The 27,209-nt window shown below is 38.3% G+C and overlaps 2 protein-coding genes across 4 annotated transcripts; both read right to left on the reverse strand.

Annotated features, from left to right (window-relative positions):
- Nucleotides 1-1,589: 1,589 nt before the first annotated feature.
- Nucleotides 1,590-17,026, reverse strand: LOC121316195 (kelch-like protein 8). Of its 3 annotated transcripts, none has more exons than XM_041251095.1 (10): nt 16,954-17,026; nt 11,961-12,180; nt 9,734-10,282; nt 7,957-8,143; nt 7,367-7,510; nt 6,363-6,474; nt 5,893-6,061; nt 4,489-4,648; nt 3,783-3,984; nt 1,590-3,118 (listed from the first exon to the last, which is right to left on the reverse strand). In XM_041251095.1, the coding sequence occupies exons 2-10, from the start codon at nt 12,156-12,158 to the stop codon at nt 2,995-2,997; spliced, it is 1,845 nt and encodes a 614-aa protein (XP_041107029.1). In that variant the 5' UTR covers nt 12,159-12,180; nt 16,954-17,026; the 3' UTR covers nt 1,590-2,994. The 3 variants fall into 3 exon arrangements, with proteins under 3 accessions (XP_041107029.1, XP_041107021.1, XP_041107039.1); XM_041251087.1 differs by lacking the exon at nt 16,954-17,026 and adding an exon at nt 15,447-15,487; XM_041251105.1 differs by lacking the exon at nt 16,954-17,026 and having other exon boundaries at nt 9,734-10,278; nt 11,961-12,040.
- A 7,157-nt stretch (nt 17,027-24,183) lies between these two features.
- On the reverse strand, nt 24,184-27,162 carry LOC121316211 (flavin reductase (NADPH)-like). Its single transcript, XM_041251117.1, has 5 exons — nt 26,989-27,162; nt 26,434-26,576; nt 26,124-26,325; nt 25,376-25,543; nt 24,184-24,445 (listed from the first exon to the last, which is right to left on the reverse strand). Exons 2-5 carry the CDS (start codon nt 26,566-26,568, stop codon nt 24,288-24,290), a joined length of 663 nt encoding a protein of 220 aa, XP_041107051.1. The 5' UTR covers nt 26,569-26,576; nt 26,989-27,162; the 3' UTR covers nt 24,184-24,287.
- Between the last annotated feature and the right edge of the window lie 47 nt (nt 27,163-27,209).

The raw sequence follows: 27,209 nt of genomic DNA on the forward strand, positions 1-27,209 counted from the left end.
ACCCTCCGGCAAAACAAGTCTCCCTCATGTTGCTGGAAACAAAAGCTGCTTGTGTGACCAAGCAGTTTTGTTTGAACCCAGAATGCACCACACTTGCAGAACATGGACTTAATTCTGAGGGTGGCTGAATGTGTAGCAACTGTGGACATAATCGGGTCAATTTTATTTTTATTGAAACCCAGTATGATTGTTTAAACCATAAAAATAATCACCATTGTTTTTCTAAATACAGGTAATGCATTACATTTAGATAACGGTAACAAACAAATATGTAACTTACATAATTATGTGTTACAAAATACCTGGTAGTAAAATATTTACCTTAAGGTACAGAATTAAAAACTATATGGGCCCTCTTTACCTTTGGTGAATGACAGTGTCACTTCGCAAAGTCCAAAGATGTTACATGGTTGCATAGTGTGACACAGTAAAACTTTATATAGAGGATCTATCTGGTTTTGTTACCCTTTTAACTTTATTATCTGTGTTCATGAGTTCTAGGTTAAAGCGCAACAAAAGGCACCTGCAGAACAATCAAATAAAGAAAGATTCATTTATGAATAATGAGGCATATCTAAATAAGCTGTGACAAGTGTCCTGCACCGCATTCTCTGTTAAAATTGGGAGCCATGGACTGATTTTGTGGAATGAGCCCCAACCTTGTTTTAGAAAAATCATAAATGAACACTGCTGCATTGTACCACCGAGTGTGGGGGTCTATGACAGTTCCCCTGCTTCTACTGACTCATCAACATGGCGTCATGGTAACCCATTCCAGTTCCTCCCCACTACTGTCTATTCTGTCTCCACTCAAACCCGACCATGTCCTCTCGTTCTGATCTCTGTGCTATGCTTCAAGTACTGGCAAAGGTTACTTTGGTAAATCTGTTTTGGATTTGAAAAAAATTCAGTCAATTCTCCCTTAACCCTCCTTTGTTCTAGACTAAACCATTTCAGTTCCCTCACCCGATCTTCATAACTCATTCTTTTTGGCACCGGAGTTAGTTTGGTTTCTTGTTGCTGGACTCCTACGTCTCAATATCTTGACTATCATCTGCTGCATTGATGCCCCACTTGAGTAATTGTTGAAATAACATTTTTCTTTTTAAAAAAAAGTTAAATAAATAAAATGTGGTATCAACTGTATGTGCTATTTATTTTGGGAATAAACAAAACAACTTTAACCTGAACTGCTATTTGGCTTCCTTTGTTTTGTAGTTAATTCACTGGGGTAAAGTAAAGCCTACACAACATATTCTTTACTCCTGGGATATTTTTCTACTTGAATGTGACATATTGTAAGGTCTTGCTGTAAAATAAAGGCACACACACAGGGGCCATGGCCACACCCACTGCCCCTACTGCTATGCCAGCGTTGTGAGCAATATAATGGCTTTCATTACTTTTTTAAAACGAACAAATATCCAACGAATATTTAAATTATAAGCGAATATCCGAACAAATATTTCAATTGAGAGAATATCCGAACATGAAAATCCAGTGTTCATCTCAGCACTACTAATGACACAACCCTGCAAAAAAAGTTTAAAATACATATACACAAATCAATCCAATGAATGACAAAGGTAACAAGTAGAAATGATTTTATTACATAGTCATTTAACAATGTGATAAAAAAACAAGATACAACACCCTGCTCTTCCTGCCAATCCCATTCAAACAGTAAAGCAGTCAGGGAAGAAGTGCCCTGGTTAGGGTCAAAATAAATTGGCTGCTTTTGTAAATCATTCCCAAACCTGTAAAAGGAGAAAAAAAAAAAAAAAAAAACACACACACACACACACACACAAAGTAAAAACTTTTTTTTTTTTTGTTAATAATAATAAACTGGGAATAGTGCATCTGAAGAACCTTATTGTATTTATTTCCAGCCAGAGGCCACAATGTACTGATTATTATTAAAATATTTCTGCTTTATCACATATGAATCCTTTAGTTGAATTATTCAACTCAGAACTGAATCCAACCCAGCCAACTCAATCCAAATGAAAGTTTCAAACTTAAAGTCAGTCATAGTTTATTTTCTGATAAATTAGGAATTGTTTAAAGTGACATAACCAACTCAGTGGTGAACTGTGCTGAAATAATCTACAGTTACGGTGTCCAGCGTCCCCCTAAGTATATGGTGATCACCACAATCACACCATTAAACATTCTAAATCAGGATCGAGAATGGAATTCTCATCTGCAAGTGTCATTAACAGGTTAAGCATATATAAAATTTTACAATGAACTGTTCTCTCTTGTTCCTGAACACTAACAGCAAATAACAAAGCACAAGCCATTTTGTAGAACACTTTCTGCAGTTTACAAAAATACATTTTGCCATTGTGTATTGAGCTTCCTTCACACAGTTTTCTTAGTTAAGCAGTCTCAAATAAAATGCTGATGTAAAATAAAATTAAAAGCATTCACGTCATATGTTTCTTAGAATTGGTCTCATTGTAAAAGCAAGACCAGGAATGAAGCTTGAATTAGACCAAAGAAAAAAATGTATAGGGTATATACAAAATCTAAAGCAGTGACAAAAACAGCAAACATTTTAAACATTCAAAGTGCTTTTCCGTTGTTTTAAAAACATCACACACATTACTGTAACCCTGAATCTATTCTGAGAATAAAATAAAAACAGTCTAAATATATACACAGTATGTGCTGACTATTTGGAAAACACAAAAATATATTTCCCCCACATTGTGAAATGTGCTCTTTTTGCAAGACAAATATTCCAGCACTCTGAATTGGAATGCATCTAAAAGGTAGCAATTACTACCAGCAAAATGTCCTTGTAAGAACACATATTTTCCACCAGAAGATCAAAATTTCTTCTATATTTGTGAAGCTCTCGCTTTCTGCAGGTGGTGGAGAGTTTTCCTATGTTAAACTACACAGTGGGGCGTTTTATTACGGTATGCCCTACTACGCAATTTCTCCCCCAGAAAGAATGAAGAAGACATCGATGTGGATGCCAGCTCACATGCAGTCCGCAACATTGCTGGATCCTTGACCCACAAAGCGGATCTGGCTGACATGACAGGAGCATGCAGCCACACCAGCCCCAGCCCGGCAATGAGAGACTGAGCCGACCAGCTCCCACCTGTAATGCAAAGGAAAGCCCCATTATAAGTAATTACTGCAGAAAAGCTATAAAAAATGTTTTATATATATATATAATAATAAGTTATCAGTCTATATCCATGCTTTTTCATGTCTGTCTGAGCAAAGCAGGAGCACTCCATGCTCAAATAACTATTTTATTGAACTAGTCCCATTGGGAATATACCAAAAAAAAAAAAAAGACTCCTGGAAGAAGAAACACATTTTGTATTTTTTTTTCTCATATGGATCACTTAAGTCTGAAGAAATGGAACCAAACTCAAATCTTTATTTACACTTTAAGGGGTAGATTATTCGCATGTGACAACTCACTTCAAAAATCTGTTTTGTCATGGCAACAATGTTACAGGTAACCTAGAGAAGCTGGCTAGTTGTAAGGAAATTGTACAGCCTGGGTCATCCAAGCATCAAGAGACCACCGAGTTGAGCCACATGATCCTTAGAATACTTTGAGCAGTTACACTATGATCTAAATACTGACGCCCTTAAACAGACATCTAAAAATAAATAAATAACCTCTAGATGAAAACACAAGCAGAATGAGCGTAATATTAAACTCAAGAGAGTTTAGAGACAGTATAGTTAATACAGGCACATGTACGTATTAGGAAGCATGCTTAAGAATTGCCCTGGTCTGCATTTACCTGTTAAGTACAGGATCATAGGCCTCCACTGTGTTAAGGTAGACATTTCCGTTATGCCCCCCCACAGCAAAGATTTTCCCCATTAGTGTGGCCACTCCAACCCCTCCTCGTGGCGTGGTCAGCTCTGCCACGTACTCCCAGCAATTAGTGCGAGGGTTGAATCGCTCCACGGAGCTCAGAGGGGAGTTGTCATCAAACCCGCCTAAAGGGCAGCAAGATGCCTAGTTACAGCATTTCACAGACACTGAAGGACAGTCTTCTTACAAGCACAGCGATCTCAGAGTTAAAAAAATCATATAGTTTAACTTCAGCCATTGGTCTGCACTATAGATAAATAAAACAGGTGCTTCAGGTTTTCCCTGTATGACATGCCTTCATAAAGTGAAAATGTAAGCATATTTAAAATTTGCAGCAATAATAAGAGGGCATAAAACATAAATATGACAGAATATTTCTTGATTTACAAAAGTTGTAGCATTAACTTGGCAAATCTAAAATGGTTTAATATTTATCAGTTTCAGAACTCCTTGCTCAACACACTTTTTATAACTACATTTAGTTTTATCTAGATATGCTTTACTTAGAAAGCAGTTACTGGAGTTTCATTAAAAGCTTTTAACAAACAAGTATCACATTTTTATCTAAACTTGGTAATGGTTTGATTGCAATTAAAACAGGGTCCATTACTTTCCCTGTCAACACTTACCCACTACGTACAAGCAGCCATTCAGCTCTCCAACTCCATTGCCAGCCCTCCGCTGCCCCATCTCCTTCACTTCTGTCCACTTGTCCAGGTGGGGGTCATACCGCTCCACACTAGACAAGGAGGCCACACCGTCATTTCCTCCCACAGCATACACATGGTTCTATATTAACATACAGAAGTAAAGTTAATGAAAAGGATAGAAGTACAAAACTGTGACTGAGGGTGCTGCTGCATGTGGGCAGTGCAGGCTGCTAGAATGTGTTATTGCCTGAGAAATGGGCAATAAAATGAGAACTAACCTCACCTGACCTGGTGCAAGTAACAGTTGTCTGGTCAAGATATGGTTGACACACAGAGATATGCCAGCAATTAAGCTTCGCGTGCAAAGGGGTGTAAAAACTGTATCAAACAGCGAACACACGCCAGCACCGCGTCCGATGCTTCTTCCAGAAATTGGTAACTAATATCATTGATTAATGACTTTTAATAATGAATGGCCTCATTACTGTGTATAATGATTAAGCTGTAAAAGTGTGACTATTATTGGAACAAATAAAGGAAACTTGTTAAATTCTGCTTGGATCCTTGTTGGGCACACTCCTTCAATCAGAGAAATACATCCATAAATGTTGTTTCCTTACACAGAAGACAATATTAAAGGCTAGCTCATGTTCATTCACTTGACCAAAAAACTGTTTTTCAAAGTTATAAATAGGAGGTGTAATCAGCAACCTGGAATATTGGACCAGTAATCAAGTAACAATAATCAATGCATGAACACCACTACCCCCTGCTCAGGATGAAAGCCTCTGCGAAGGGGATGTAGTGAAGGCAGTCCTAGCATAGGTGGAATTTACACGGTGGACACGTCCCCCTCACTTCAACAACGGGGAAATATCCCCCTCACATTGCAGCAGTAATAAAACACTTTGTTCTGAATAATGTATTCCTATAAATCACTATAGTCTTCACTAGGATTTCATTGTAAAATTTCTTACTCATGATACTATTTCCGATGAATATGGTCTCAACACTATACTAATATTTTCTATTTCAGCACTGGGATCTGTTGTCATACAGTGGCTGTGAAATACCCCTCCGGTCCTCCGAACAGGGAGTTCACTACCATTTTTTATTTTTTATTTGTTTGTTTTTGTTTTTTTTACTTTTCTATTGAATAAATGCCATTTTAACTGTACATTGTAATGGCTAGTAACAGATCCAGAGTAATCACAAATCTGTTTTTGCTGTAGTGTAAAGAGAGCAGTTTTTGACATTCATTGCAGATATAATCGCTTCACTGTCTAGTGCCCAATTTGCTGAATACCATAGTTAGGGGGATAATTGGTGGATACATCAGACTCATTATCACTTCAAGGCAAACGCTAAAAACAACTGGCTTACCCCCAGTGCCACAGAGCCAACCCCCCCTCTGGGAGTGTTCATGGGAGCTACAGCACTCCATCGGTCAGACTCAAGATCGTATCTCTCCACATCATTGAAGCAGGAATTGTCATCCAGTCCCCCGATTGCATAGATAGGTCCTCCCAGTGCAGCTAAAGCAATACCTCTCCTGTTCAAATAAGTGTGGGGGAGGAAGGTTTTCAACTGAAGTGGAATTCAGAATATTTGTTGTATAATGTTGTGTTTGTAGAATCCCAGATTTTTCCAAAACACTGTTCTCTGTATTATAACTAGGGCTTCTGTTTTTCAGCTTTTCACTTATTTTTAGCTATTTTCGAGTTTAATTTAAATGTTTTTTTCCGGGGCTTTCGCTTCTTACATACTGTAGTCTTTTATTAAAGGTTCTCAGCTGCAGCTAGGGCTATGTGTACAGAGTGCGTTGTAGTTTACTGTTTCAGTTTTATAATTACCGTTTTGTGTTCATTGAAGCCAGCATCATCCATTTATTATTCGCAGGGTCGAACATTTCCATACTCCCTAAATGCTCGCTGCCATCATGTCCCCCGACTGCATAGACTTTACCTGTGAAAATAAACAATACATTTAAAATGCATAGTCTAATAAATCACAAAAGCAGATTTGATCCAGGTGCAGCAATGCATGTAAGGGAGACATTTTGGCTCCAAGATACTACAGTAGTCTCCGGCTAAGAGAACACCCCTCGGGAAGCAAGTGTTGTCTTAGAAGGTTTTCCTATACCTGGAGACTACTGTACTAGAAAATATACAGCACAGCCCCACACAATCAGTAAAAGCAAACAAGCAAATAATTTAAACAAGAACGAATATACTTTATTTTTCTTTACCTATAAATACTGCAGATCAGTAAATTTAAATCAGCTGCTTGAATGAAGCTCTGCCCTTACCACAGTTAGTGTTTTCTTCAATGTGACTTAGCTGGACAAGCAAAGAGATTACATTTCACTCCCCCAGAATTCATACAACAAATTCTGAGTCAGCTTCCTCGATTGTCTTATCAAACTTTTAACATTTTAGACTCATTTATAAATAAACAAACATATACATAAAAAAGGGGGATTTCCATTAGCTAGGTAGGTTTAGAAAACTTATAAAATGTGTAAAATAAATAAAAACAAATGTATTCTTTTGTATTTTTTTATTTTTTTTTTAAACAGAGTGCAGATAATAAAATGTTATGAAAATTAAATGAAGCTAACACTAAACTGACACCACAATTATATTTTAGTGTAAGTGGCAGCTGTTGCAGAAGACTCTGGGAACAGACAGTCTGGAAATGTCCTGCACAGCAATTTCAATTTTAGATGAGCAATCAAAACAAAATAGAAAACCAAGCTAGCAACGTACAATAGGATGTACAAATAAATCCTTGAAGTTAAAACTGAACATTTCTTCAGGAGATGGGATCCGATAGCTGTCTCATTCTGATCACCCACCTCCTACTGAGATCACGCCCACATGTCGCCGTCTGCTGTTCATCTCCGGGCCGAAGAACCAGCTGTTCGTGCTGACCGAGTAACATTCTATGCTGCGGAAAGGGTCCCCAGATCCCCCCCTCCCGCCCACACAGAACAGGACGCCTGCAGGGGAGAGAGAGCAGATAAAACAAGCTTGAAAAAAAAGAAACTGTCAAACCCAAAGCTTAGCACTGAACCTATAGCCAAGCACCCTGATCAATACAAACCTGACAGGAAGTAACTGGGGCACATTTTATATATATATATAAAATCCTCTTACTCCAGTCTAATCAACAACTTATTTGAAAATGAGGAAAACACCTGTTTATTTAAAAAAATAAACTCAAACCACACAACTGATTTGTACTGTACTCAAAGATTATCTTAAGCATTCCAAGGAAAACATTGCAAAACACTATTTTACCAAAATGCATTTCATGTACTTTTTAAGTATATGCACAACAGCACATGGTTTCTACAATATATTTCCATAGTCTCAATCCTTTTCCTTCTCACAACACCCTCACAAATGTCTATCCAAACTCCCCACCCCCTCCCCTCGTTCGTACCAGCTGTGTATTTCCTGGGGGTGGTGCGTATGGAGTACTCAAAGTCTGGCACAGCTGTGTTGCTCAGGTGAAGGTGGTAGTTTCTGGCCTCATCCAGCAGGTCGCGGCAGTTCAGGTTTTGTTTTATCATCTCTTCTTTGGCCACAGTTCCCATGAGGAAGTCCACAGGCAACAGAGGCAAACGAACCTGTGAGTAACAAACACCCCGTTCACACTTACTGAGTCAGCTTTGGGCAGTCTCTGAGCCGCCTCTTTTCGTTCACAGTTGCAGTTTTAGGGGGCCTAAGTGCGTTCACATATGTGGCTGAAAAGGAAGCCTAAATTGCAGCGAAGTGCTTGTCGGGAATGTAAACAGTGAGGTAAATGCCACATTCCCGGAAGTCAACATAAGAGATTGAACTGGGAAATTTGCAGATCTAAATATGGCAATGTTACCTTTTTTGCAACACTGTTGGTACTTTACTTATAGCATAAGATACGATAATGGCGTATGTTGACAGTGCAGTCGGTTACTGTGGAAAGAAACGATCGTGTTGTATCATGCGTAAATGTAGCAGACAAGGACGTGTACATTACAATAGTCACAATACAGATTATGACATTAATGGTGACTCAATATGCAACGTCATATGCATTATTTATCAATATTGAGATTTACAAACTCAGCTACAATCTGAAGTGTGTGTTATATATATTATATATATATATATATTGCGCACACACACACAGAGAGAGCGAGAGATCGCCGAAGGTTCCATAAAATCCAAGATCCGTGGTGGGTTTATCTCTGGCCTGCTGCTCTGTATTTCCGAGAGTTCTCGGACAAACTTGCAGGTCTTCACCACAGAGAAGTTGCTTCTACTAAGAATATCACAGACATTTGCAGAGCTTTTTGAGATGTTATAGTAATAAAATAATGACTTGGATTGTATTATTGAGGAGTTTGGTGATAAAACAAGTGACCAGGAGAGGATTTATCAGTATGCACGTCTATAAAGACGTATGTGAAAAATACAGCGAACAAGGGGTGGGGCTTGGCTGGAGATGCAGGACTGTCATTTTGCGATATACAAAATACCTTTTCAACCTGCTTTACTTTGGCGAGGAAAAAAAAATATTTAAAACAGTGTGTGTGAAAATAAATTGGACCCAATGCGCCTGACAAGCGCCAAATAAATGGACCATTAAGGGTTAATTTCAGCATCGTCCCAGCTGCTACCCCTTAAAACCTACATTGATTTGCTCTACTGCGCTGACCTAATAGTGGAGTGGTTTGAGGTTCGTCACCGCACTGACACGTTAAGGCCGGCCCAGGGCCTGCGTTGGGTTCACACATGCAGATAGGCCGGCCCTGAGACGGCACTGGTACTTTAGGCCGCATCAAAAAGCTGATCTAAATTTCACCCGGCCCAGGGCAGTCTTTTCATTTTTCGAGCGTTCACACATGAGATAAGGCAGCCCTGGGCCGGCCTAAACCACAAGTGTGAACGGGGTGAAAGAATTTTTAACGCTTTGACAAATCTTTCTTTCTTTAAGTTTATTTTAGAGTGTTTTGCCGTTATCCATGGTAATGGACAGGCACCATCTACTGTATGTCATCAATCCAGCTTTTCAAAAATAGAGGCAAAACTACAAAGATCAAAACTAAAAATAAATATCGAGAAACAACATGTCATTCTTTGGCACAGTTTCTTACCATTGTATCTTAAGTGTTTTTAAATGGATGTTTAAAGTATTGTCAATAAAGCAGTGTTCAGAATCAAAAAGTGGCATTTACCTGTGAAAGGATCTCATCCAGCCAGGCGTCGTGATGCTGTGGGTTGGCCTTGAGCCACTTGACAGCTGCGCTGTAAACCTGCTTCTCGTTGTCGATGCTGAGGTCACTTGAGGAGAGCAGGGTGCGCAGGTGCTGCGGGGAGACGCAGGGGAAGTCCTCGCACTCCACCACCTCGTTGAAGTGCTCGCAGGCGTAGCGGTCCGCCATGTCCATGAGGTCCACCCGGTTGTGGCTCTCGGCAAAGGTCCGCACAGCCAGGCAGTTGGATGGGTGGAAGTGGGCCTTCATGTACTCGCAGCAGGCCCTGGCCACCAGCTCCACCTGGAGGATGCAGGCCGCATACAGCAGCGGCTGCACATTGTCCACAGTCAGGGTGAGCTTTGAGGAATAGGCAAACTTCACCAAGTCCCTGATGGCATCTGCATCAAAGTCTTTGATCTCAACCAGGTCCTGCTTGGCTTCAGCCATGTCAGACAGGAACATTGCCTTGAAGTAGGGGATCACGCAGGCCAGCACCAGCTTGTGGCATGGTATCAGCTTACTGCCTATCTGGATGAGACAATGGGTCAGTAAATGAGAAGCAAGCATCTCTATACATACAATAAATACTAAGAAACCAATAAAATGGAGGGTAGTGTATAAGCACTCAATTTGACTCTTGTAATTAGGCAACGATCTGTACTTTTTTGTTACAGGAGGTTTAGGTATGAGAGATGATGATATTCAAAATAATAGTAATATTGCAGTTTAGGAGAATTGACAATTCTTTTAACAGCATTGCACATTTTGGCATTACACTACTAACTATTTACAGATCCCCGTACATATGACAAGGTAAAAAATACATTTATTAATATACATAGTTTAGCACCAGCACATTTTCTTTCTCCTGTAGAACTTTGAGAAAAAATACCAAGGTTGTCACAATGAAAACAAATTGCCCTTCAAATCACTGTATTGTTATCATTCTAAACAATGCCACTTTTATAACAAATGTAACGGGCCATTTGGTAACATTTTTCACGTGACCAGTTAAACGTGTAGCATATTATACGTTTAACCACTTCAGAATTTATACATTTAAACGTTTAAAATCCCCAACCCTAACAGAGGCACAAAAGCTGTTTCTTAGCTTGCCAGTATTCATTAACTTTTTTCTATACAAATTAGCTTACTCACCTACTATATAACATAATTAGGGGTGTACATAAATCGTGGTAAATTTACGTATTTTTCACGGGTAGGTTGCGGAATAAAATTAGGATTTCGGACATTTCACCGACCTGTTTATAACATTAAATAAACCTAAGTAGACAGTATTTCAGAGCAATATAAAGTCTAAAAATAGTGATATTTGCCTCCATGCTGTCATTTGTTAAAGGCAAGCATGCAGCATCCCCCGGCAGTTGACTTGCTCATACATGAGACTGCACCTTCTGCATCCACTGAATGCTTGGAAGTTAAGGCAAAGCTTTGCCAAGTTATACAGATGTGGAAATCGATTAGAAACAGCCCCAAAACTCAGTTACCGAAGGGCATCTGGCATACTTTAATAAAGGCAATGTATGCAGCACGTTCGTTGGACTTGGGCAGAGTACTATGTCTCACTGTCTTGGGTGCTCACAGCCAGCAATTTCAAACCTGGTGAGACAGTATAACCAGACACACTCTGTCAATGACAGGCCACAAACTGGGAGACCAAGAGTCACAACTCCTGCCTTAGATCGACAGATCATTTTGCAGCATCTTCGTGATGTCAATTGTTAATCAGCACAATAAAAAGTCACTGCACCTACTAAAACAGAGTTTGTCATTTTTCAATTACATCTAGTGAATTTTATCCAAATAGAACCAATACATTTCTTTAGATGCTCAAATACAAGTGATAAGTTTCTTTTGATGTTCAGCATACTTGGAATTGCAATGACTCAGTAGTATACAAATATTTAGCCACAACATCCTCTGTTGCACTACATACACAACCCTCTCTAGCAACTTAGAAAGCAAAATGAGGTAGCTCAACACAATAGAACCACAATGTCCTGGTGCAGGCATGCATTTAAAGTTACAGTACATTTTGTACACATAAAATTCATAACATGAGATGATACACGTGCAGTTGAAAGGCAAACTACAACCACTTTCAGGGTTAAGCACATCTAACCCAAATTGCTCCCATATGGCTATGGTGAAAGCGAATGTGGCAAGCAGGTTCTTTTGTTAATACCTTTAGCGTTATGTCACAAAGTTCCCTTGCTTCGTAGAAGTGGCGCAAAGAGTTGTGAAAATCTTTCCAAGCTTCATGTGCCTCGAAAGTGAACGTGCCATCGGCCTCCGATTCCCCTTCCAGGGACTTTGCCTGCAGTTTCTTCTCCTTCAGCTTGTGTTGCTTGGCATGCTCAGGTACCATGTCACCTGAAGCCATTTCCAACGATCGGTTTCTTCACCTGCACAGAAAAAAAGAAAGGAGAGCCAGAGTCAACCACCTAACCGGACAGTAAAAGCATGCTACTGTATGTCCCGAGACAGGAGGATAACGAAACAAAAACATCAGTCACCTCATGAAGTTAATTTTTCACTTGTATTTGGTGACTTTAAACAACAAAAACAGGTAGGCTAATTGTGGAAGAGAAGACAGACAGATGGCAACAAGAATGGCAAGATAATAAATAATATTGAGATAAAGAGTCAAACTGCTGAGCATCAGATACTCAAAATACACCATGTTAAGAAAGTGATGAAAGGTGCAAGAAGTTTAGTGATTTGAACACCAGTTTTACAGAACACCTGGACCACTTGAGGTATCATAACAGGTACATTTTGGTGCATGTTGCTCAGCTAACTGACAGAATTGTATTAGTGCGACGGGAGCAACTGCAGCCTGCAAAAACTGTTGCACATAACAGGTACAACTGCAGCATGTTGGAAGTATGGCTTTAAGATGCATACCCTACTTCAATCCAAAAGCCTGCTTCTAACATTGGAGACTTATCCAGCATGTGATCCGACTGTAAACCAACAGGGTCTGTATAGAACAAGCTGAGCACTTTGATTTTATTTGTTACGACTTTTGTAACCGTTTTAGCTTTGTTCCTTCAATGAAAGGGATGGAATAAACCCTAAACAATGGACTGCGAGTACTGTAAAATCACATTTGCATAATTTGCCTTTGTGCAGACCATTTAAAAGAATGGAAAACTTCAGATCAAGTCCTCAGATCTGAACTGGCATTTTTGCATCAGACCATTTATTAGACTCATAATCTACCAGCTAGAAAACTGATTCTGATTCTTAAGGACGCAGGCACAATTTATGTCCCAATTCTGCTTATCCATCAACAAGAAAATACTGTGTCTCAAATCTTCTGGGGAGAAACATTAAGGGAAAAAAAGGACATGTAGCCAGTAACTCCCTGTTCAGAACAGAGAAAAACTGGAGTAGATCTCAAACACTAACTGATCAGCTTTCTCAAACTCAATACATCTATGTAATCACAGAGAATGACAGAAGACAAGACTGGATTCATTGAGTGTGAAAGATCTGCCAAGTAACTGTCACAGAGGAAGATTGAAGATGACAACTGCCAGATATCTTTACACAAATGAATCACTGTGCTCACTAATGAGATAGCAGTATACCATATACATTTTTTTAAAAAACACAGTACATGACAGCAGCCAAGCACAACTGCAATGAAATCCCCTTATTGTATCCAACCCCACTAAACACTATTTTAGTTACAGGGAATGTGGGAGGGGTATTGAGCAATCTAATTACATTGTATTTATTTGATGTACCGGATCTTTTCTTTGGCACATCCAAGGTAAGGAACTTGACATGCCGAGGTTCTGCACAGTATCTGTTGCTTACTCCAATCCCTTGCAAAGACCAATGACAATAAATGCTGAACATTTAAGGTTTTATGTACAGTTAGGGTTCCTATGCAACAATTACTTTGAAATTAAAAGTACACTACTGTATAAAAAAAAGAAAACGTTAGAAATATTTAAAGAGATACACAGTAAATGCATGTTCTCAAAAAAATGCATATTGTACTCTAATGTATTCTGCATTATATCAGAGAATATTTACAACAGTAGGGGTATTGTTTTCAAGAACAGTGTTACACTGAGAAAATCTACCATGGAAGATATGGACAAAAAAATAAACCTAGTTGTCCGGGCCAATTTCCCAGTGGGGAGAAATTGTGGGAACTTTTAATGCCTGAAAATGATGTTTCCATCTTTCAAGTACAGTAAATTTCAGCCCAGCCATTGATTCCACAATTCAAAACAAGATAACACGTGTTTCTTAGGCTAGTATTATTAGCCACATTATCCAAAAAAAATAATAATAAAAAAATAAGTCTCCGAATTCTGTTCTTGTTTTCAGAAAATTTAGAGGCGATGCCAATAACATAAGCTGAGGGAAAAGTTACAGAAGCCAGATTCCTCCTTCCCAAGTACTGCTCTGAATCGAAGATCCTAAAACTACAGTGATATAAATTACTTTACGTATTCCCTTTGTTAAATATTTGCAGTGAAACAGATTGCACATTATATTCCCTTTTGTTTGTGCTGGCAAGCTGAAATGAACTCTACTCACTCTCTCACACAGGCAGATTTCTCAAAAGCGTAAACCTCAAAGAAACAGGTGAAACTGTTAATGTTTCATTTCCTTTTTCCCCAGTCCCCAGAGTTAAGCAAAGGCGAAGACACATTTTGGACAGGAAAACAGAACACTAGCAAGAACCAAGTTTAAGGAATTATTTTTCTGGGTAGTTTTATTCCATTAATTATTTATTCCTCTATGAAGAAAGTAGCCTTGACTTGTGATCTTACTTTGACTGAGATCATAGTAAACGCCCAAGATGTACACAAAGGCACTGTTTTGTAGCAACTGTAAAAATCCACTGTCACTCTTAGCCAAACACACACACTGTACATTAAACACATCTAATTTAGTTTTAAATCAGGGAAACTATAGTACTGGAAGCTCAGTGGAGAAAATGCCTTATTCAGTTTCAGCATCAACTGTAACCTAAATGTGATTTTGTTGTCCATTTACCTTATTGTTCTATATAATTTTACAACTTATAGAACAGTAGGACCTGGATAATATTTTTGTTTGGTGAATCGCCACAAAACTTCACCTAATGCGTATGTAAAGACCTTCTTGTCACATATTTGTGCCACAGAACAATTTAGTGAACAAAACATTGTTTATTATCATAAAAACAAACCAAAAAAAAAAAAAAGCGCCATAGCTTAAATTTAGGTCACAAGTTCCAGCTGTGTGAATGCAGGACCTTTTTTGTGTCATTTTCAAAAGTTAACAAAAAGCTAACATTTAAATGCTGGATATATAGACTGCATGAATGCTCCGACTTGATTACCACTTTCCACAAGCGACACAGGAACATTTTTGCAATACACATTAAATATTTTATCATGTATCTTCTATAAGCTAAAAGCTCTTTCCTATGGACCAAAAAAGTGTGTTACACAGCTAACATTTTTATGTACTTTAACATTAAATGCATGCCTTTAAATAAGAGCAGGGTTGAGTTTAAACAAATCACAGCCACCCTATTGAGATAGGAAACCTCACATCAGCATTTCCAGCACCTTCAATTACATTTTAGTACAGTACACTAAACTGTGTTATATTACAGCAGGTGTGCATGATGGTTTAAATAAAGTAGACTACATACCTGTAGTATTTGATGCAAGAAAGATTTCTAACAGGGCATCCAGGGAAACGAGTTAAAGTGAGTGCTGTTGAAAAGCATTATCTGGAAGACATGTACTCAACTTCCAAACGCATTATTAACAATAACGCCTCAGCAAAACTGTTTCAGCTGACTGCAGTGAAAAACCTTGCATTAAATCAGTAAGGTCACAGAGCCGACTTCTTCATTGTTAGGTTACAATGCAAAGTTTTAAATTAATCTCTGCCCTCTTTAACAGACTAAATGTTCTGTTTTACTAAATTCTACATGTAATCCTAATTTGTATGAGTTTACAGGGGTGTCCACAAGAACGTTTAGTTAAGTTATTGATTCGTGTATTAACACTGCAATTTGAAGCTGTATAGTCAAAAGATAGGAAGGTTAATTAGCTCTAAAAAGGTAATTTTTAAAAAATATATTATTTACTCAAAATGAAATAAAAACGATTCCACACCTGAGTGTCTGCTATACAGAAGACGTTGTATTTGAATGCTGATCAATTACAGACCCGAGGCAATAACATGAAAACAAATATGCAGCTTGTGTAAAACCATCCCTCTGCAATCTATTTAAGTGTGTGGTTTCTTCAAAGTTCTCGTATAGTAAGCCAACACCTTCGCTGCACCCAAAGTGTTGTGCAAGTATCATAATGAGTGATGATATAATACTGGCTTTTAAACACTTTATACAGATGCGTCTTCTGCATACAGATTGTACAATAACACATTTGTAATGAATGTCGAGTGTTGCACAATCATATTCAATTTTACATTACAATGTGGTAACTTTTTTCCTTTCCCATATATTTTAGTCTTCTGCGCACTTTTCAGAAGGCAGACCTTGTTGAACAAACTGTTAATCACGTCGTTTGTTTACACCCAAATTTAGTATCGCTGTGCAGCAGCAGGTTATAAATTGCATAACCAATAATTCATAATCGTCCAAATTTAGTCCAGAATGCAAAACAAAAATTCGTACCGCTGTTGTGAGTGTTATCTTTTAAGTTCTGCATATTTTGAACTTAACCAGCCACATATTTTCACAGACTGGGTAGTCTTTAGCTGCCATGGCCAAAACAAATTTGAAGTTAAGGATTATACAGTGATTTCCTTGAAATTATTAGCAGTAATATGCAATCTTTAACAGGTCAAAACAGGAGTAATTTATTTCTTAACACCCAGCAAGTATAATGACGACTTTACAACGCGCTTTAATTAGAAACATACATTATACTCCACACAATACATTGCACTGGTATTCAGAAATGCACATTTCACTAACTGCACACCGTCGTGTTTATGCTTCAGCCGTACCTAAATAGGAAACGAATACACTAACAGCACAACAGAGAAACGGCTGCTTCCATAACAGTAAAAGAAATATGTGAACTATTCATCATTCAACAAATCTATGTTTTGTTACTTTTCCTTCTCGTAGAAAATATACAGTTAAAAACGACCATTAACAAATGAATCATTTCAAACATTACCTCATCCTTCCTTGCAAACACTGAATACTCGACTTCACCAGTTTAGTGCACTGACTGCGCCGGCGCACAGCGGCCAGTGGTGCACAGAACACTGGGTAATGTAGTTATTTTTTATTTATTATGTTCCATTCTCTTTTAAAGCTACACTGTCAAACAGTTATACTAAATATTTAAGTGGAATTGTATTACCGAGTACTGTATTATATTCCTTCTCCATAGTTTACTTTCCGGAGCTCGTGCTAGCAAAACAAAAAAAGGACACATATTGGTATAACACAGGGGTGTCAAACTCAAGGTACCCTTGTAGGTACTTTATCTGACCCCAACCAAAGTTCATTCGTTACAGTGTCATTTGGCCCAGCCCAGTTTGAGTCTATTGGGTTATTACACGTAAGAACTCCAAATCCCATCAGCCATCAGAAAAGTAGCGGGAAGCACAGAGCTAAAGAAACCGAAGACAGCGAGAGACAGCCAATCATATCCCGTGCTTGGTGCTTAAAGCGTGTTTTCCGTTAGACACTGTAGCGGCCTACTGACCGTCAAAAACGGTAATAAAACTCCCAAAATGTACAAGAAAAGAAAGATCGATAAGGAAGGCAGATTGTTTCAGGAAAGGTGGGAGTTTGAATGTCTGTTTGTAGAGCAGCAAGAAAACCCCATTTGCTTGGTATGTAAGGGAAGTATTGCAGTGATGAAATAATTCAATTTAAGGCGTCACTGTGAAATGAAACATAAAGAATTAAAAAGAACCCTTGATTTACAGCAGAATATGTTTAAAAAGGCAAAAAGTGAAAGTGATGCGGCAGTAAAGGCAAGTTACCGGGGCATTCTAAAACGCTCAACGTTGCTTAATGTGCTAAAGAACGTAGCTAAAAAGTCCTCATTTGGCACAATATTAGCCCACAAAGAGTACCATATATGATATAAATTGTGTGAGTGTACATAAAGAGAAAATATATAAAACACACGTTAAGTCTTGTTTTCCCATCATAAAAATGCGCTTTACGTGGCTTAATGTACTAAAAAATACAGCTACAAAGTCCAAATTTGGCACGATATTAGCCCACAAAGGGTACAACATATGATATAAATTATGTGACTGTATGATTATGAATAGGAAATATATAAAACCCATTCTGAAAATAAATGCATTATTTCCTGTACTAAATCTCTTCTATCACCCTCTCCTCCATTTTTAATTGCCTATAAACCTGCTAAGGAATCTGAAAAGATTACTGCTTTATTGCCAATATAATCCCGATCGATTCTGCTGTCGTAACTGACACATCATATATAATACGTTGATGCTTTCACACCAGAAGTATCTGAATATAATAAGCTGCTGCAACCCTGCCATTATCTGTATTTTTTTTTTACCCATCTGTAAAAAATGTACAGCAATTCTCCCAATCATTATTTACCGATCTCAGTACACGTTTACAAAATTCACCTCTGTCCTTGGTCTTCTATTTGTCTTTCAACAAAGACAAATCAATCAGAGGAGTTTTAAAACACCACAGACCAATATTGGATTGTACTTTTTTTAATGTCACCCTTCCTAAACAATATCACAATGTTTCCTGATCCTCTATCTTTTTCAATTCTCACCCCAATAGGGTTATCACCCACATGTCCTTTCTCTCTTCATTAAATTACCTTAACCCAATACCGAATTCTCAGCATGTTTCTTCTTAAATAGAATGGCATTTCCCCAGTACTTGCAATGCTGCAGCCGGAGATGAGCACAGTGCTCCACTACGTACTCTACAGCTATAGCTTGTACCACATCCAGTTTCCCAAATCCTTACTGACCACCTCCTTGTACATCATACATCCATAATCCAGTATCTGTCTAATCAATGCTCTATCAATATCCAACAACACTGCTGCCATCTACTGTTTATTAACAACTACCATTGAACCTCTGACACTAAACATCAAATCTGGTCCATTGCACATCTATTACTTCTAAATCCCCCTTGAATTTTTACCAACAACAGATTTTTTTTTCTAAGAAATACAACAGTCTATAATTTATCTTTCTTTCCATTATCTTTCCAAAATCAGATGTCAGGGAAATTGGCTTATATGAACTTGGTTTACTTACATCCTTATCTGGCTTTCCGATAGGAATCACTACTACATGTTTCCAACTATTAAGAATCCTACCTGTCTTCCAAACTAAATGAAACAGCTGTAGCACAACCAGTAAACATCAATCTGACATTTTTTCTAACATCATGTAACAAATTATGTCCTTTCCTGGTGCGGTTTTTCCTCCCTCTTTTAATTTATTTTATCCCAAACTTCATATTCATAGCATTTTCCACTTCCTCTGAATTCTCCAGAATATCCTCCTTTCCTTAAATTCCTCACTCCAATTCTTTCTACTACTAACTTTAGCAAAAGCCTCGACCAACACCTCCTCATCTTCTACATACTCTTTATCCCCCTTTAGTATGGGAATCTCTTTAAAACCACTTGGTAACCCATTCATACCCTGCATTCTCCTCCACACGCCTCCCTGGATGTTGTGTCACTGATTTCACCACACCATTTTCAACAACTACTTTTTTTGTTTGCCCTTTTAATAACCCTTTGTGCTATGGCCTTTTTTATAATCCATCAAGTCTTCAAAATTCCTACTATTTTTAATTTTAACCAAGGCCCTATTTCTTAACTTCTAACTAACTGCATCCTCCCTCCATGGCACCGGATTCCACACTTCTAGGTTTATTAATTGGGATTGACTCATTTGCCACATTAATAATGGCTGCAGTCACCTTTTCACAAAAAGCATCCACATCACTAGAAACTAATGAATTGTTAATGACCTCCTCACATTTAAAAGCATACAAATCCCAATTTACTCTCTTGCAATTCCACCTAGCACACCTTTCTTTTCTATTATCAGTAAAACATCCTCTTACATTTTCAGCTCACTACTTGTTAATCAGAGAAAACTAAATGGCTGAGGCCCTACAAATGTATATACTGTGGTGTGTTGTATTTTTGTAAATAGTTTTTTAAGAACAAGACCCGCTGCCAGACAAGCTTGTTTACAGGGAATCACAGCCGAGGATTGGATGGCTGGGGTTCCTTGACCGGCTGGTTAGGAGCCAAGGACTAGGACAACAAACCTGTCTTGTGTAGAGAAACTAAAAACTTCTGGCCAACCCTCTGACATTGCACGCACACTGAAAAGGGAACTTTGCTTTTGTCTATATTGGTGTGCTGAACTTAATTCCAAGTTATCTGTTTCATGTTGCATCTCACAAGGCTGTCCTGTTGAGCAAAATAGAAATCAATACAATCAATAAACACATCTACAACTTTTCCTCAAATCTGCATTTTTACCAGTAGGGTGGTACTGCACTCCAGTCAGGTACTGTTTTATTTTATTTAAACTGTAACACAGGAGCCCCATTTGGAAGTGTGGCAAAGTGCTTTGCAGTGTACAGATGAAGAAGTTATGCAGTGATCAATAACAGACAATGATAATCTAGGTGCAAGGGTATTTTATTTTTATAATCCAAAATCACTTGACAACTGTAAATAATAATGAATGGTACTGCACAAGGCTGTGTACTACTCAGTTTAACCCAGGGGTTCAGTCCCGAAACAATAAACACAGTCTTTAATACACCCACAATATACAAACATGGTCACCTGTCCAAAATGGGTGCTGGGGTGCTTGTGGTGCAAATACAACGTATCCTTAAACAAGTGCAGTGTTGTCCCGGTTTTAATCTGGGCAGTAGCGACAGCTCCGGATCGTGTTAGCCGTCTAAACAAACAAGTATAATTAGTAGGGATGGCAGAAGGGATCAGAAGCTTCGAGTCCGTGTCGGACCTATCAAAGCCAAGGGTTTTGAAGCAAATGGTCGAAGCCTCATCTGAACCTAAATTTCCATGTCATCACGCTTTCCGTTTGTCCTGTCCCATATGCGTAACATCGCACCAGCGATGGGATGACGATACCAGTTCTTTTGGATGACGATGAAAACTATTGTTTAAACAATGTTCTTATGCGTCTCCGTCTGGGTTTTAATGACAGCTATATTATTAATGACATGGCAGACTTACCGCACGTGACTTTTGACGTGCACTCCGAAAAACAAGTGTTAAGGCATTATATAATATATATAATATATAAATATATATATATATATATATTATATTATATGAATAATGTAGTGCGTGTCGGTAAATGTATTTGGAAGGTTATGTGTTGTGTTTTAAATAGCTTGACAATAGTCGACATTCATTAAAACTTTCTCGAATTTATATGCAGCAGTATCACGTTTATAGATTGTTGTTATACTTGGAAGACACGGGATAGCAGTTCGCGGTCAAAGCAAGATGTATATCAGTTGTATTCTAATGCAATAAAAAAATTAAACACGTTGTCACTGATTCGTCCATATTTCATTGTTGACCTTTAACAACGTGTTTTTGTCACAAGCATCAAGGAAATGTCATGTTTGCTATATTCCATGTCTAAACTTGTTCGTTCATTCAGGGAGATTTCTATTTATTATTATTATTATTATTATTATTATTATTATTATTATTATTATTATTATTATACGGGTTATAAATGGATCATATATTACCATAGGCAGATAGCGGTTTGCTTGGTTTCTGAGTCGCGTGATGAATTACCATACTCCCACCCGCCACCAGATGTCACTGTTTAGCGCGAAGCCCCAATTGCTTCAAATCAGTGAACAAATTTTGAAGCAATTGCTTCAAGTAGCTCATTGCTTCGAAAAGCCTAATTTTTCTCATCACTAATAATTAGACACGATAAACACAAACAAGACACTCACTTTCATTCAGTGTTTGCTTTAACCATAACAAAGGAACAGATCATCTCGCTACGCTCCCCTTATATACCGTCAATCATGACCGCTTGGTTATCGATTGCAACCGCTACTCCAATCTGCGGCTGCCACATCGATTCCCTTCCCGGTCGATGATTTAGTGTACCGTAGCTCCGACCCGTTTCCCAGGGCACTCTGTTCCCTTTACACAGCGCCTGCACAGCTCAGGAGGGAGATTTATCACCAATAATAATTCTGTCTGTCACAGGAAGCCAACAGGAATGAGCCATTAATTATCTTTCTAGTTTGATGATGTTGAGTTATTGTATTGCTCTTTTGTTCATTGCACTTGGATCTAAGTCCGTTTTAACCCAGGCTCCCAGATGTGAAAGACATACTGTAATGAATTAGCATTTTACCTGCTGAATACTCTCTAAAAGAGACCTGACTTCTATTATTAACTAACTAAGACAGGAGTGTTAGATCTCATAATACTGTTTTTTTATCAATACACATTTTGTTGATCCACTGCACCTCCTTGATCAAACCAGTTAATAAATGATGTAGCAACTTCTCTGAAATCAAGGCCAAGACCCACTATTACCTGGCTGCTGGTTGACTGAACCATGTGACCTAGACATGAATTCACAGTACTTGGCAGTTACAGAATCTGGAACACTGTCACAAGCTGAGAGGTGCTACTCATTAGATTCTGTCAGCAGACCTTTTTAGAAACAAAAAGGCCACGTGTTCCACTGGTTTTGGTAAATCCATGTCCTCAATTTCCGTGCATATCCAGGAACTCAAACTGAAGTTATTTAACTTACCGAAGGCTCTGGCTGCACAAAATGTAATCCATAATCCAGTTGCTTGCAGTAAATGCATGTTACCACCAGAGGGGCCTGTTATAAACTGTCCTTTTTTTGTAGACGATAATTCAGAACTAATATCCCACCCAGTCATTCTCCACCGGTTGCAAATGAATAACATTTTGGGTGCTGCTGTTCCTTAAAATATATTTATCCTATTCAAGAGAAGTGGGAAATCATGCAACATATATAACATGTTCATTTAGAGGACATTCTATACAATAATCTAATTTTAACGGTTTCTAACTAAGTTTCATGTTTAAAAAAAACATCAAAAGAAAAAGACATAGATAGTAGGGGATGACCCTAGTAATAAATTGGCACATATACAGTAAATTAGATCAGGTTCAGATTTTAAAACCAGAACACAGTACTGGAAAAATGTTAGCCCTGTAGATGCCTATTCCAAACCTCAGTTCTTCAATTATTAAACGTATTGGATGGACCCTTTTTAATAAAATGTACAATAGTTATTATATTACCTTCCATTTTACAAACACCTCTGTCATGTTGTGTGCAACATCCAAGCTGGGTGGAACTCTCATACACTGTACCATCAGTAGACCATCACACTTAGCATTGGAATGACACCGAAGTCACTGCTGGTGGTTGTGCTGTGTATATAACTCAAACATTGCAAGGTTTCCTATTTGGAACCCTTTCAGCTAGAGAAGACACCCTGGAGGAGGGCTGAAAAGGATTGGCAATGCAATCCAGCAGTGTGGAGTGATCGGTGCATTATGGCTCGATGCTTGCCTGTTCACCGATTACCAGGTCCCTACCTATAACAAGAGACGTGGGTGCACACATTTAAAACAGGACCCACATTTGCTTGGTTAAGTCATGCTGAGGATTTAGCTCACGTTGGTTAAATACACAGTACTGAGTAGCAAATGCCACCCACGTGTGTTTCAAAGTGGGAAAACCCTTACTATGCCTTATTGCTTTATAGTGTGTGTGGTTCTTTCATAACCTAACATTTCAGACAGCCATATCAAATGGTACTGCATTCCAGGTAACAATTACTAACTTAGTTTATTAACTTTTTTGTGCTTCAATAAGATAGGCTTGGTGGTCCAGTGGTTCGAGAAAAGGGCTTGTTACCAGGAGGTTCCCAATTCAATCCCAGTTTAGCTACTGACTGTGTGTGACCCTAAGCAAGTCACTTAACCTCCTTGTGCGCCGTCCTTCGGATGAAATGTAAAACAAACAAGGTCCTATTGTAAGTAACTCTGTAGCAGCAGCTGTGATGCATAGTTCACCCCTTAGTCTCTGTAAGTTGCTTTTGATAAAAAGCGTCTGCTAAATGACTAATTACTAATAATAAAGGCTCTGTGTATATTAACTTTTAGGTTTGCTTCAGACATCCCGGGAATATATTGAAACATTCTTTATGACTCGTAACCCCCCCCCCAAAAAAAAAAGCACAACATGGAAAATTATAATTAGAACAATTATCTGTATACAATTAATAACCTGCAAATTGTTTAAATATCAGTACATATATTACAGAAAAATGACTGGACTGCAGATAGTCTTATACATTAATTGATTTTTAATATATATATTTCATTGTTTACAGAAGGTATGAAAACAATAATCGTTCTTTAAGATGCAATAAAAAATACTCTCAGACTGGCTACTTGGTGGTCATAGCCACACCCTTTTTGACCCACGTGTTACTGTTGAGAAGCGACAGCATAAAACGAGCCACATCCCCTCGGCCCACTGAGTTTCCAACTGGATATCCACTGGAGTCAGGGACAAAGTAGCCTTCGTGGGTTAGGAATTCTTTGGCTGCAAGTGATCAATAAGGTCAATTTAAATATACATGTATGAAATGAAGCAAACTAGGTTCCTATCTGTTTTGTTGCTGCAGATCAGTGCCAGGCTGGAGATGTAGTGTTTGTGCATTTTCAAACGAGGAACTCTGATTCTGTACCAGGTAATACATAGCGCTCAGTTTCTATGCTTTACTCTCTGGAAGTCTTCTACTGCTTCACACCTAAGTCGTTTCAGCTCAGCAGTGTCTTCTCGTCAAAGCATGTCAGTGAACAGGGGAAGCAGCAACTTGCTGGTTAATGAGAGGCATTAAAGGGGTGGGGACACTTTCACTCTCCAAGGGAAATGACCAAGGAAGAGCAACACTGCCTGAAACTCTGCCCATCAACATGGTTTCGGATTAATGTCATCTTCAAATGAAAACACGTGTTGTATATAATATGTTTTTATTTTAAAACTCTACGAGAGCTGACTTGCGGAAGAAAGTGGACAACTGACAAGATTTAAGGAATTTGTGTGCTTGCTACTATCACTTTTTAGCATTCTTTGTCATTTTGAATAGTTCTATTGTTTTAAAATGAAGATTATCATTTTTCTCTATTGCTAAATTTAACTGATTTCGTATATGTGTGTTTTTACTGTACTTGAGAAACCATGTGATTCTGTCCTTTCAACTCTGTTGACTCCACCTGCATTATAGTATGAAAGTATTCAGTCACAAGTTGAACAATCGATACAGAGGAACTGCATGTATAGTGTAGTGGGTTCACTCAGGTCACAGTTAAAATAATGATTGAAAACAACAGTGAAATGATAAAGGGGCCTATTGTACACCTAGTGCATCTTTAAATTAACAAGATATTTCCTGAAATATAACCTAAAACACCCTCTTTAGTGGAAAAGGTGAAGTGGTCATTTTTGCCTGAGAAAAGACAAACATTTTACCTGATGCTGGTTGGTTCCTAAGCCCAGGAGGTCTCACCACAGTCCAGTTAATGTCATCACAATTCTGCTGTAAAAAGGTTTCCATCTGATGCATATTGGTCAGCACACTTCGAATCATTGGCAGCAGAAAAAAGCGTATCAGGTAAAAGGACTGCGTCCCAGAATTAGCTGAGAATAGACACAATACAACAACAAAATACAACGCTAATCATGTCAGTTTAAAATGGGGGACTGAATCATTTAGGAAGGCACTATCACGTCAATGCAACAGCAGTTTTGATCTTGATAAAAAAAAAATGTAAAAAAAACCCTGTCAATGTATAACACATCAAAGAGAAATGCTATTTTATTGTGCTGGCCACTCCTTACATGTTTGCCTGGTTTAAAAACTATGGTCCAGGAACCCAAGATATAGAAGTATAACCAAACTGACACATGGAAGTCAGGCATAAAGGTCTGGGAACCCCTGTACTGCATGGAAACTAACATTATTATACAATATGACTGGCTCAAATAAAATAGGTCAAGTGTAAAAAGGCTACAAGATGATAATGATGTTTTCTTGTTGGACGAATAACATGTTTCTTTCAGCTTTGATTAATTCTGAGCGGCACATCATTACATTCAATTATCAATAAAACCAAGAAACTTCTTAGTCCAGTTTACAAAAACTTTCTACCGTCAGCCATTAAGGATTTTATTCCAATTTGATGTTATAGTTGTTTATACTGAATACAGCTTTACTTACGTTCAGTGTACCAAGATGTCATGGCAATCACTCTGTTAACTTTTGCCTGGCGCATGGCATTCACTGCAGCTTTCATAGAATCAGTATACCCTGTGATGTAGGAGAAGAAGGCTGGAGAAAACCCCAGGCAGGATATAACAGCATCGTGATCTTTGAAGTGAGCGCTAAGACTTTCCTCTGAGAAAATGTTTGCTTCGATGACCTGAAACATTGAATACAGTAAAAAGCTAGCAGTATCATTCAAATAGATTTAACTACTAAATTTGCTTTGCTTTTAACTACGGCTTTGTAAATAACAAACGTACTGTACCTTCAAGTTATCGTGTTCAACTGTCAGTTTGCTTGGAGTCCGAACTAGCGCGGTGACCATGTGGCCCTGTTGCAATGCCTGTCTCACCAGGTTTTGACCAGTTTGCCCTGTGGCGCCCAGCACAGCAAGCTTCATCCTTCAAGCTGTAAAAACAGTGGATAAACCCGTTATGTAAAGCCTGGTGTTTAAAAGCAAAACATGATAATATAACATAAGCTTTATTCAGTGTGTAAAATAATCAGAACAGTTACACTGGGAGTTAAAAGTAGAGAAGTGTGAACTGGTTCCTTTGAAACCAGGTACCCGGTGTAGTGTTATTTTCAGGTAAAAAGTGATACGCATTGCACTGCGTTTGCTCACGCATGTAATTGTGTACAGCAAATTCATACCTAAATCAGTTGCAAGACCAACGAACCAACAGAAAATACCTACAATATCATGAATAAGAATGAATGTTTTTTGTTTTTGTTTTTTTACTGTTTAAAAGTTCACCTAAACTGCTACAAAACTGAATGCAACTGCAATAAGAAAAGATCTGATTAAACAGGAACTTACATTTCAAAGTTTAAAGTTGATACCGGTACAGCAGCACCCGTTTCTTATGAACTGAAGCTCAGCAATAACCGAGCAGCATTACATAAATGAGAGGATACAGCAATCGTAAGTTAACGTTACGAAAGCAAAGACGTGCTATTCCCGGAAAAACATATTCCTGACTTTGAAAGGCGTTTCCAGTTCTGTCAGAGCTACCCAATGCTCTTTGCGAATACAAAGGG

The sequence above is a fragment of the Polyodon spathula genome, chromosome 1, assembly GCF_017654505.1.
Source record: "Polyodon spathula isolate WHYD16114869_AA chromosome 1, ASM1765450v1, whole genome shotgun sequence".
Classification (NCBI taxonomy): Eukaryota; Metazoa; Chordata; class Actinopteri; order Acipenseriformes; family Polyodontidae; genus Polyodon; species Polyodon spathula.

Excerpts from the sequence above, each read along its gene's own strand:
- LOC121316195 (XM_041251095.1), bottom strand. The coding sequence starts at position 12,158 with ATGGCTTCAGGTGACATGGTACCTGAGCATGCCAAGCAACACAAGCTG. Across the intron at positions 7,511-7,956 it reads CCCCAGGAAATACACAGCTG|GCGTCCTGTTCTGTGTGGGC; the intron begins GTACGAACGAGG and ends TCTCCCCTGCAG. Across the intron at positions 6,475-7,366 it reads GGGCGTGATCTCAGTAGGAG|GTAAAGTCTATGCAGTCGGG; the intron begins GTGGGTGATCAG and ends TTATTTTCACAG.
- LOC121316211 (XM_041251117.1), bottom strand. The coding sequence starts at position 26,568 with ATGAAGCTTGCTGTGCTGGGCGCCACAGGGCAAACTGGTCAAAACCTG. Across the intron at positions 25,544-26,123 it reads GACATCTTGGTACACTGAAC|CTAATTCTGGGACGCAGTCC; the intron begins GTAAGTAAAGCT and ends GTCTATTCTCAG. Across the intron at positions 24,446-25,375 it reads TAGGAACCAACCAGCATCAG|CCAAAGAATTCCTAACCCAC; the intron begins GTAAAATGTTTG and ends GATCACTTGCAG.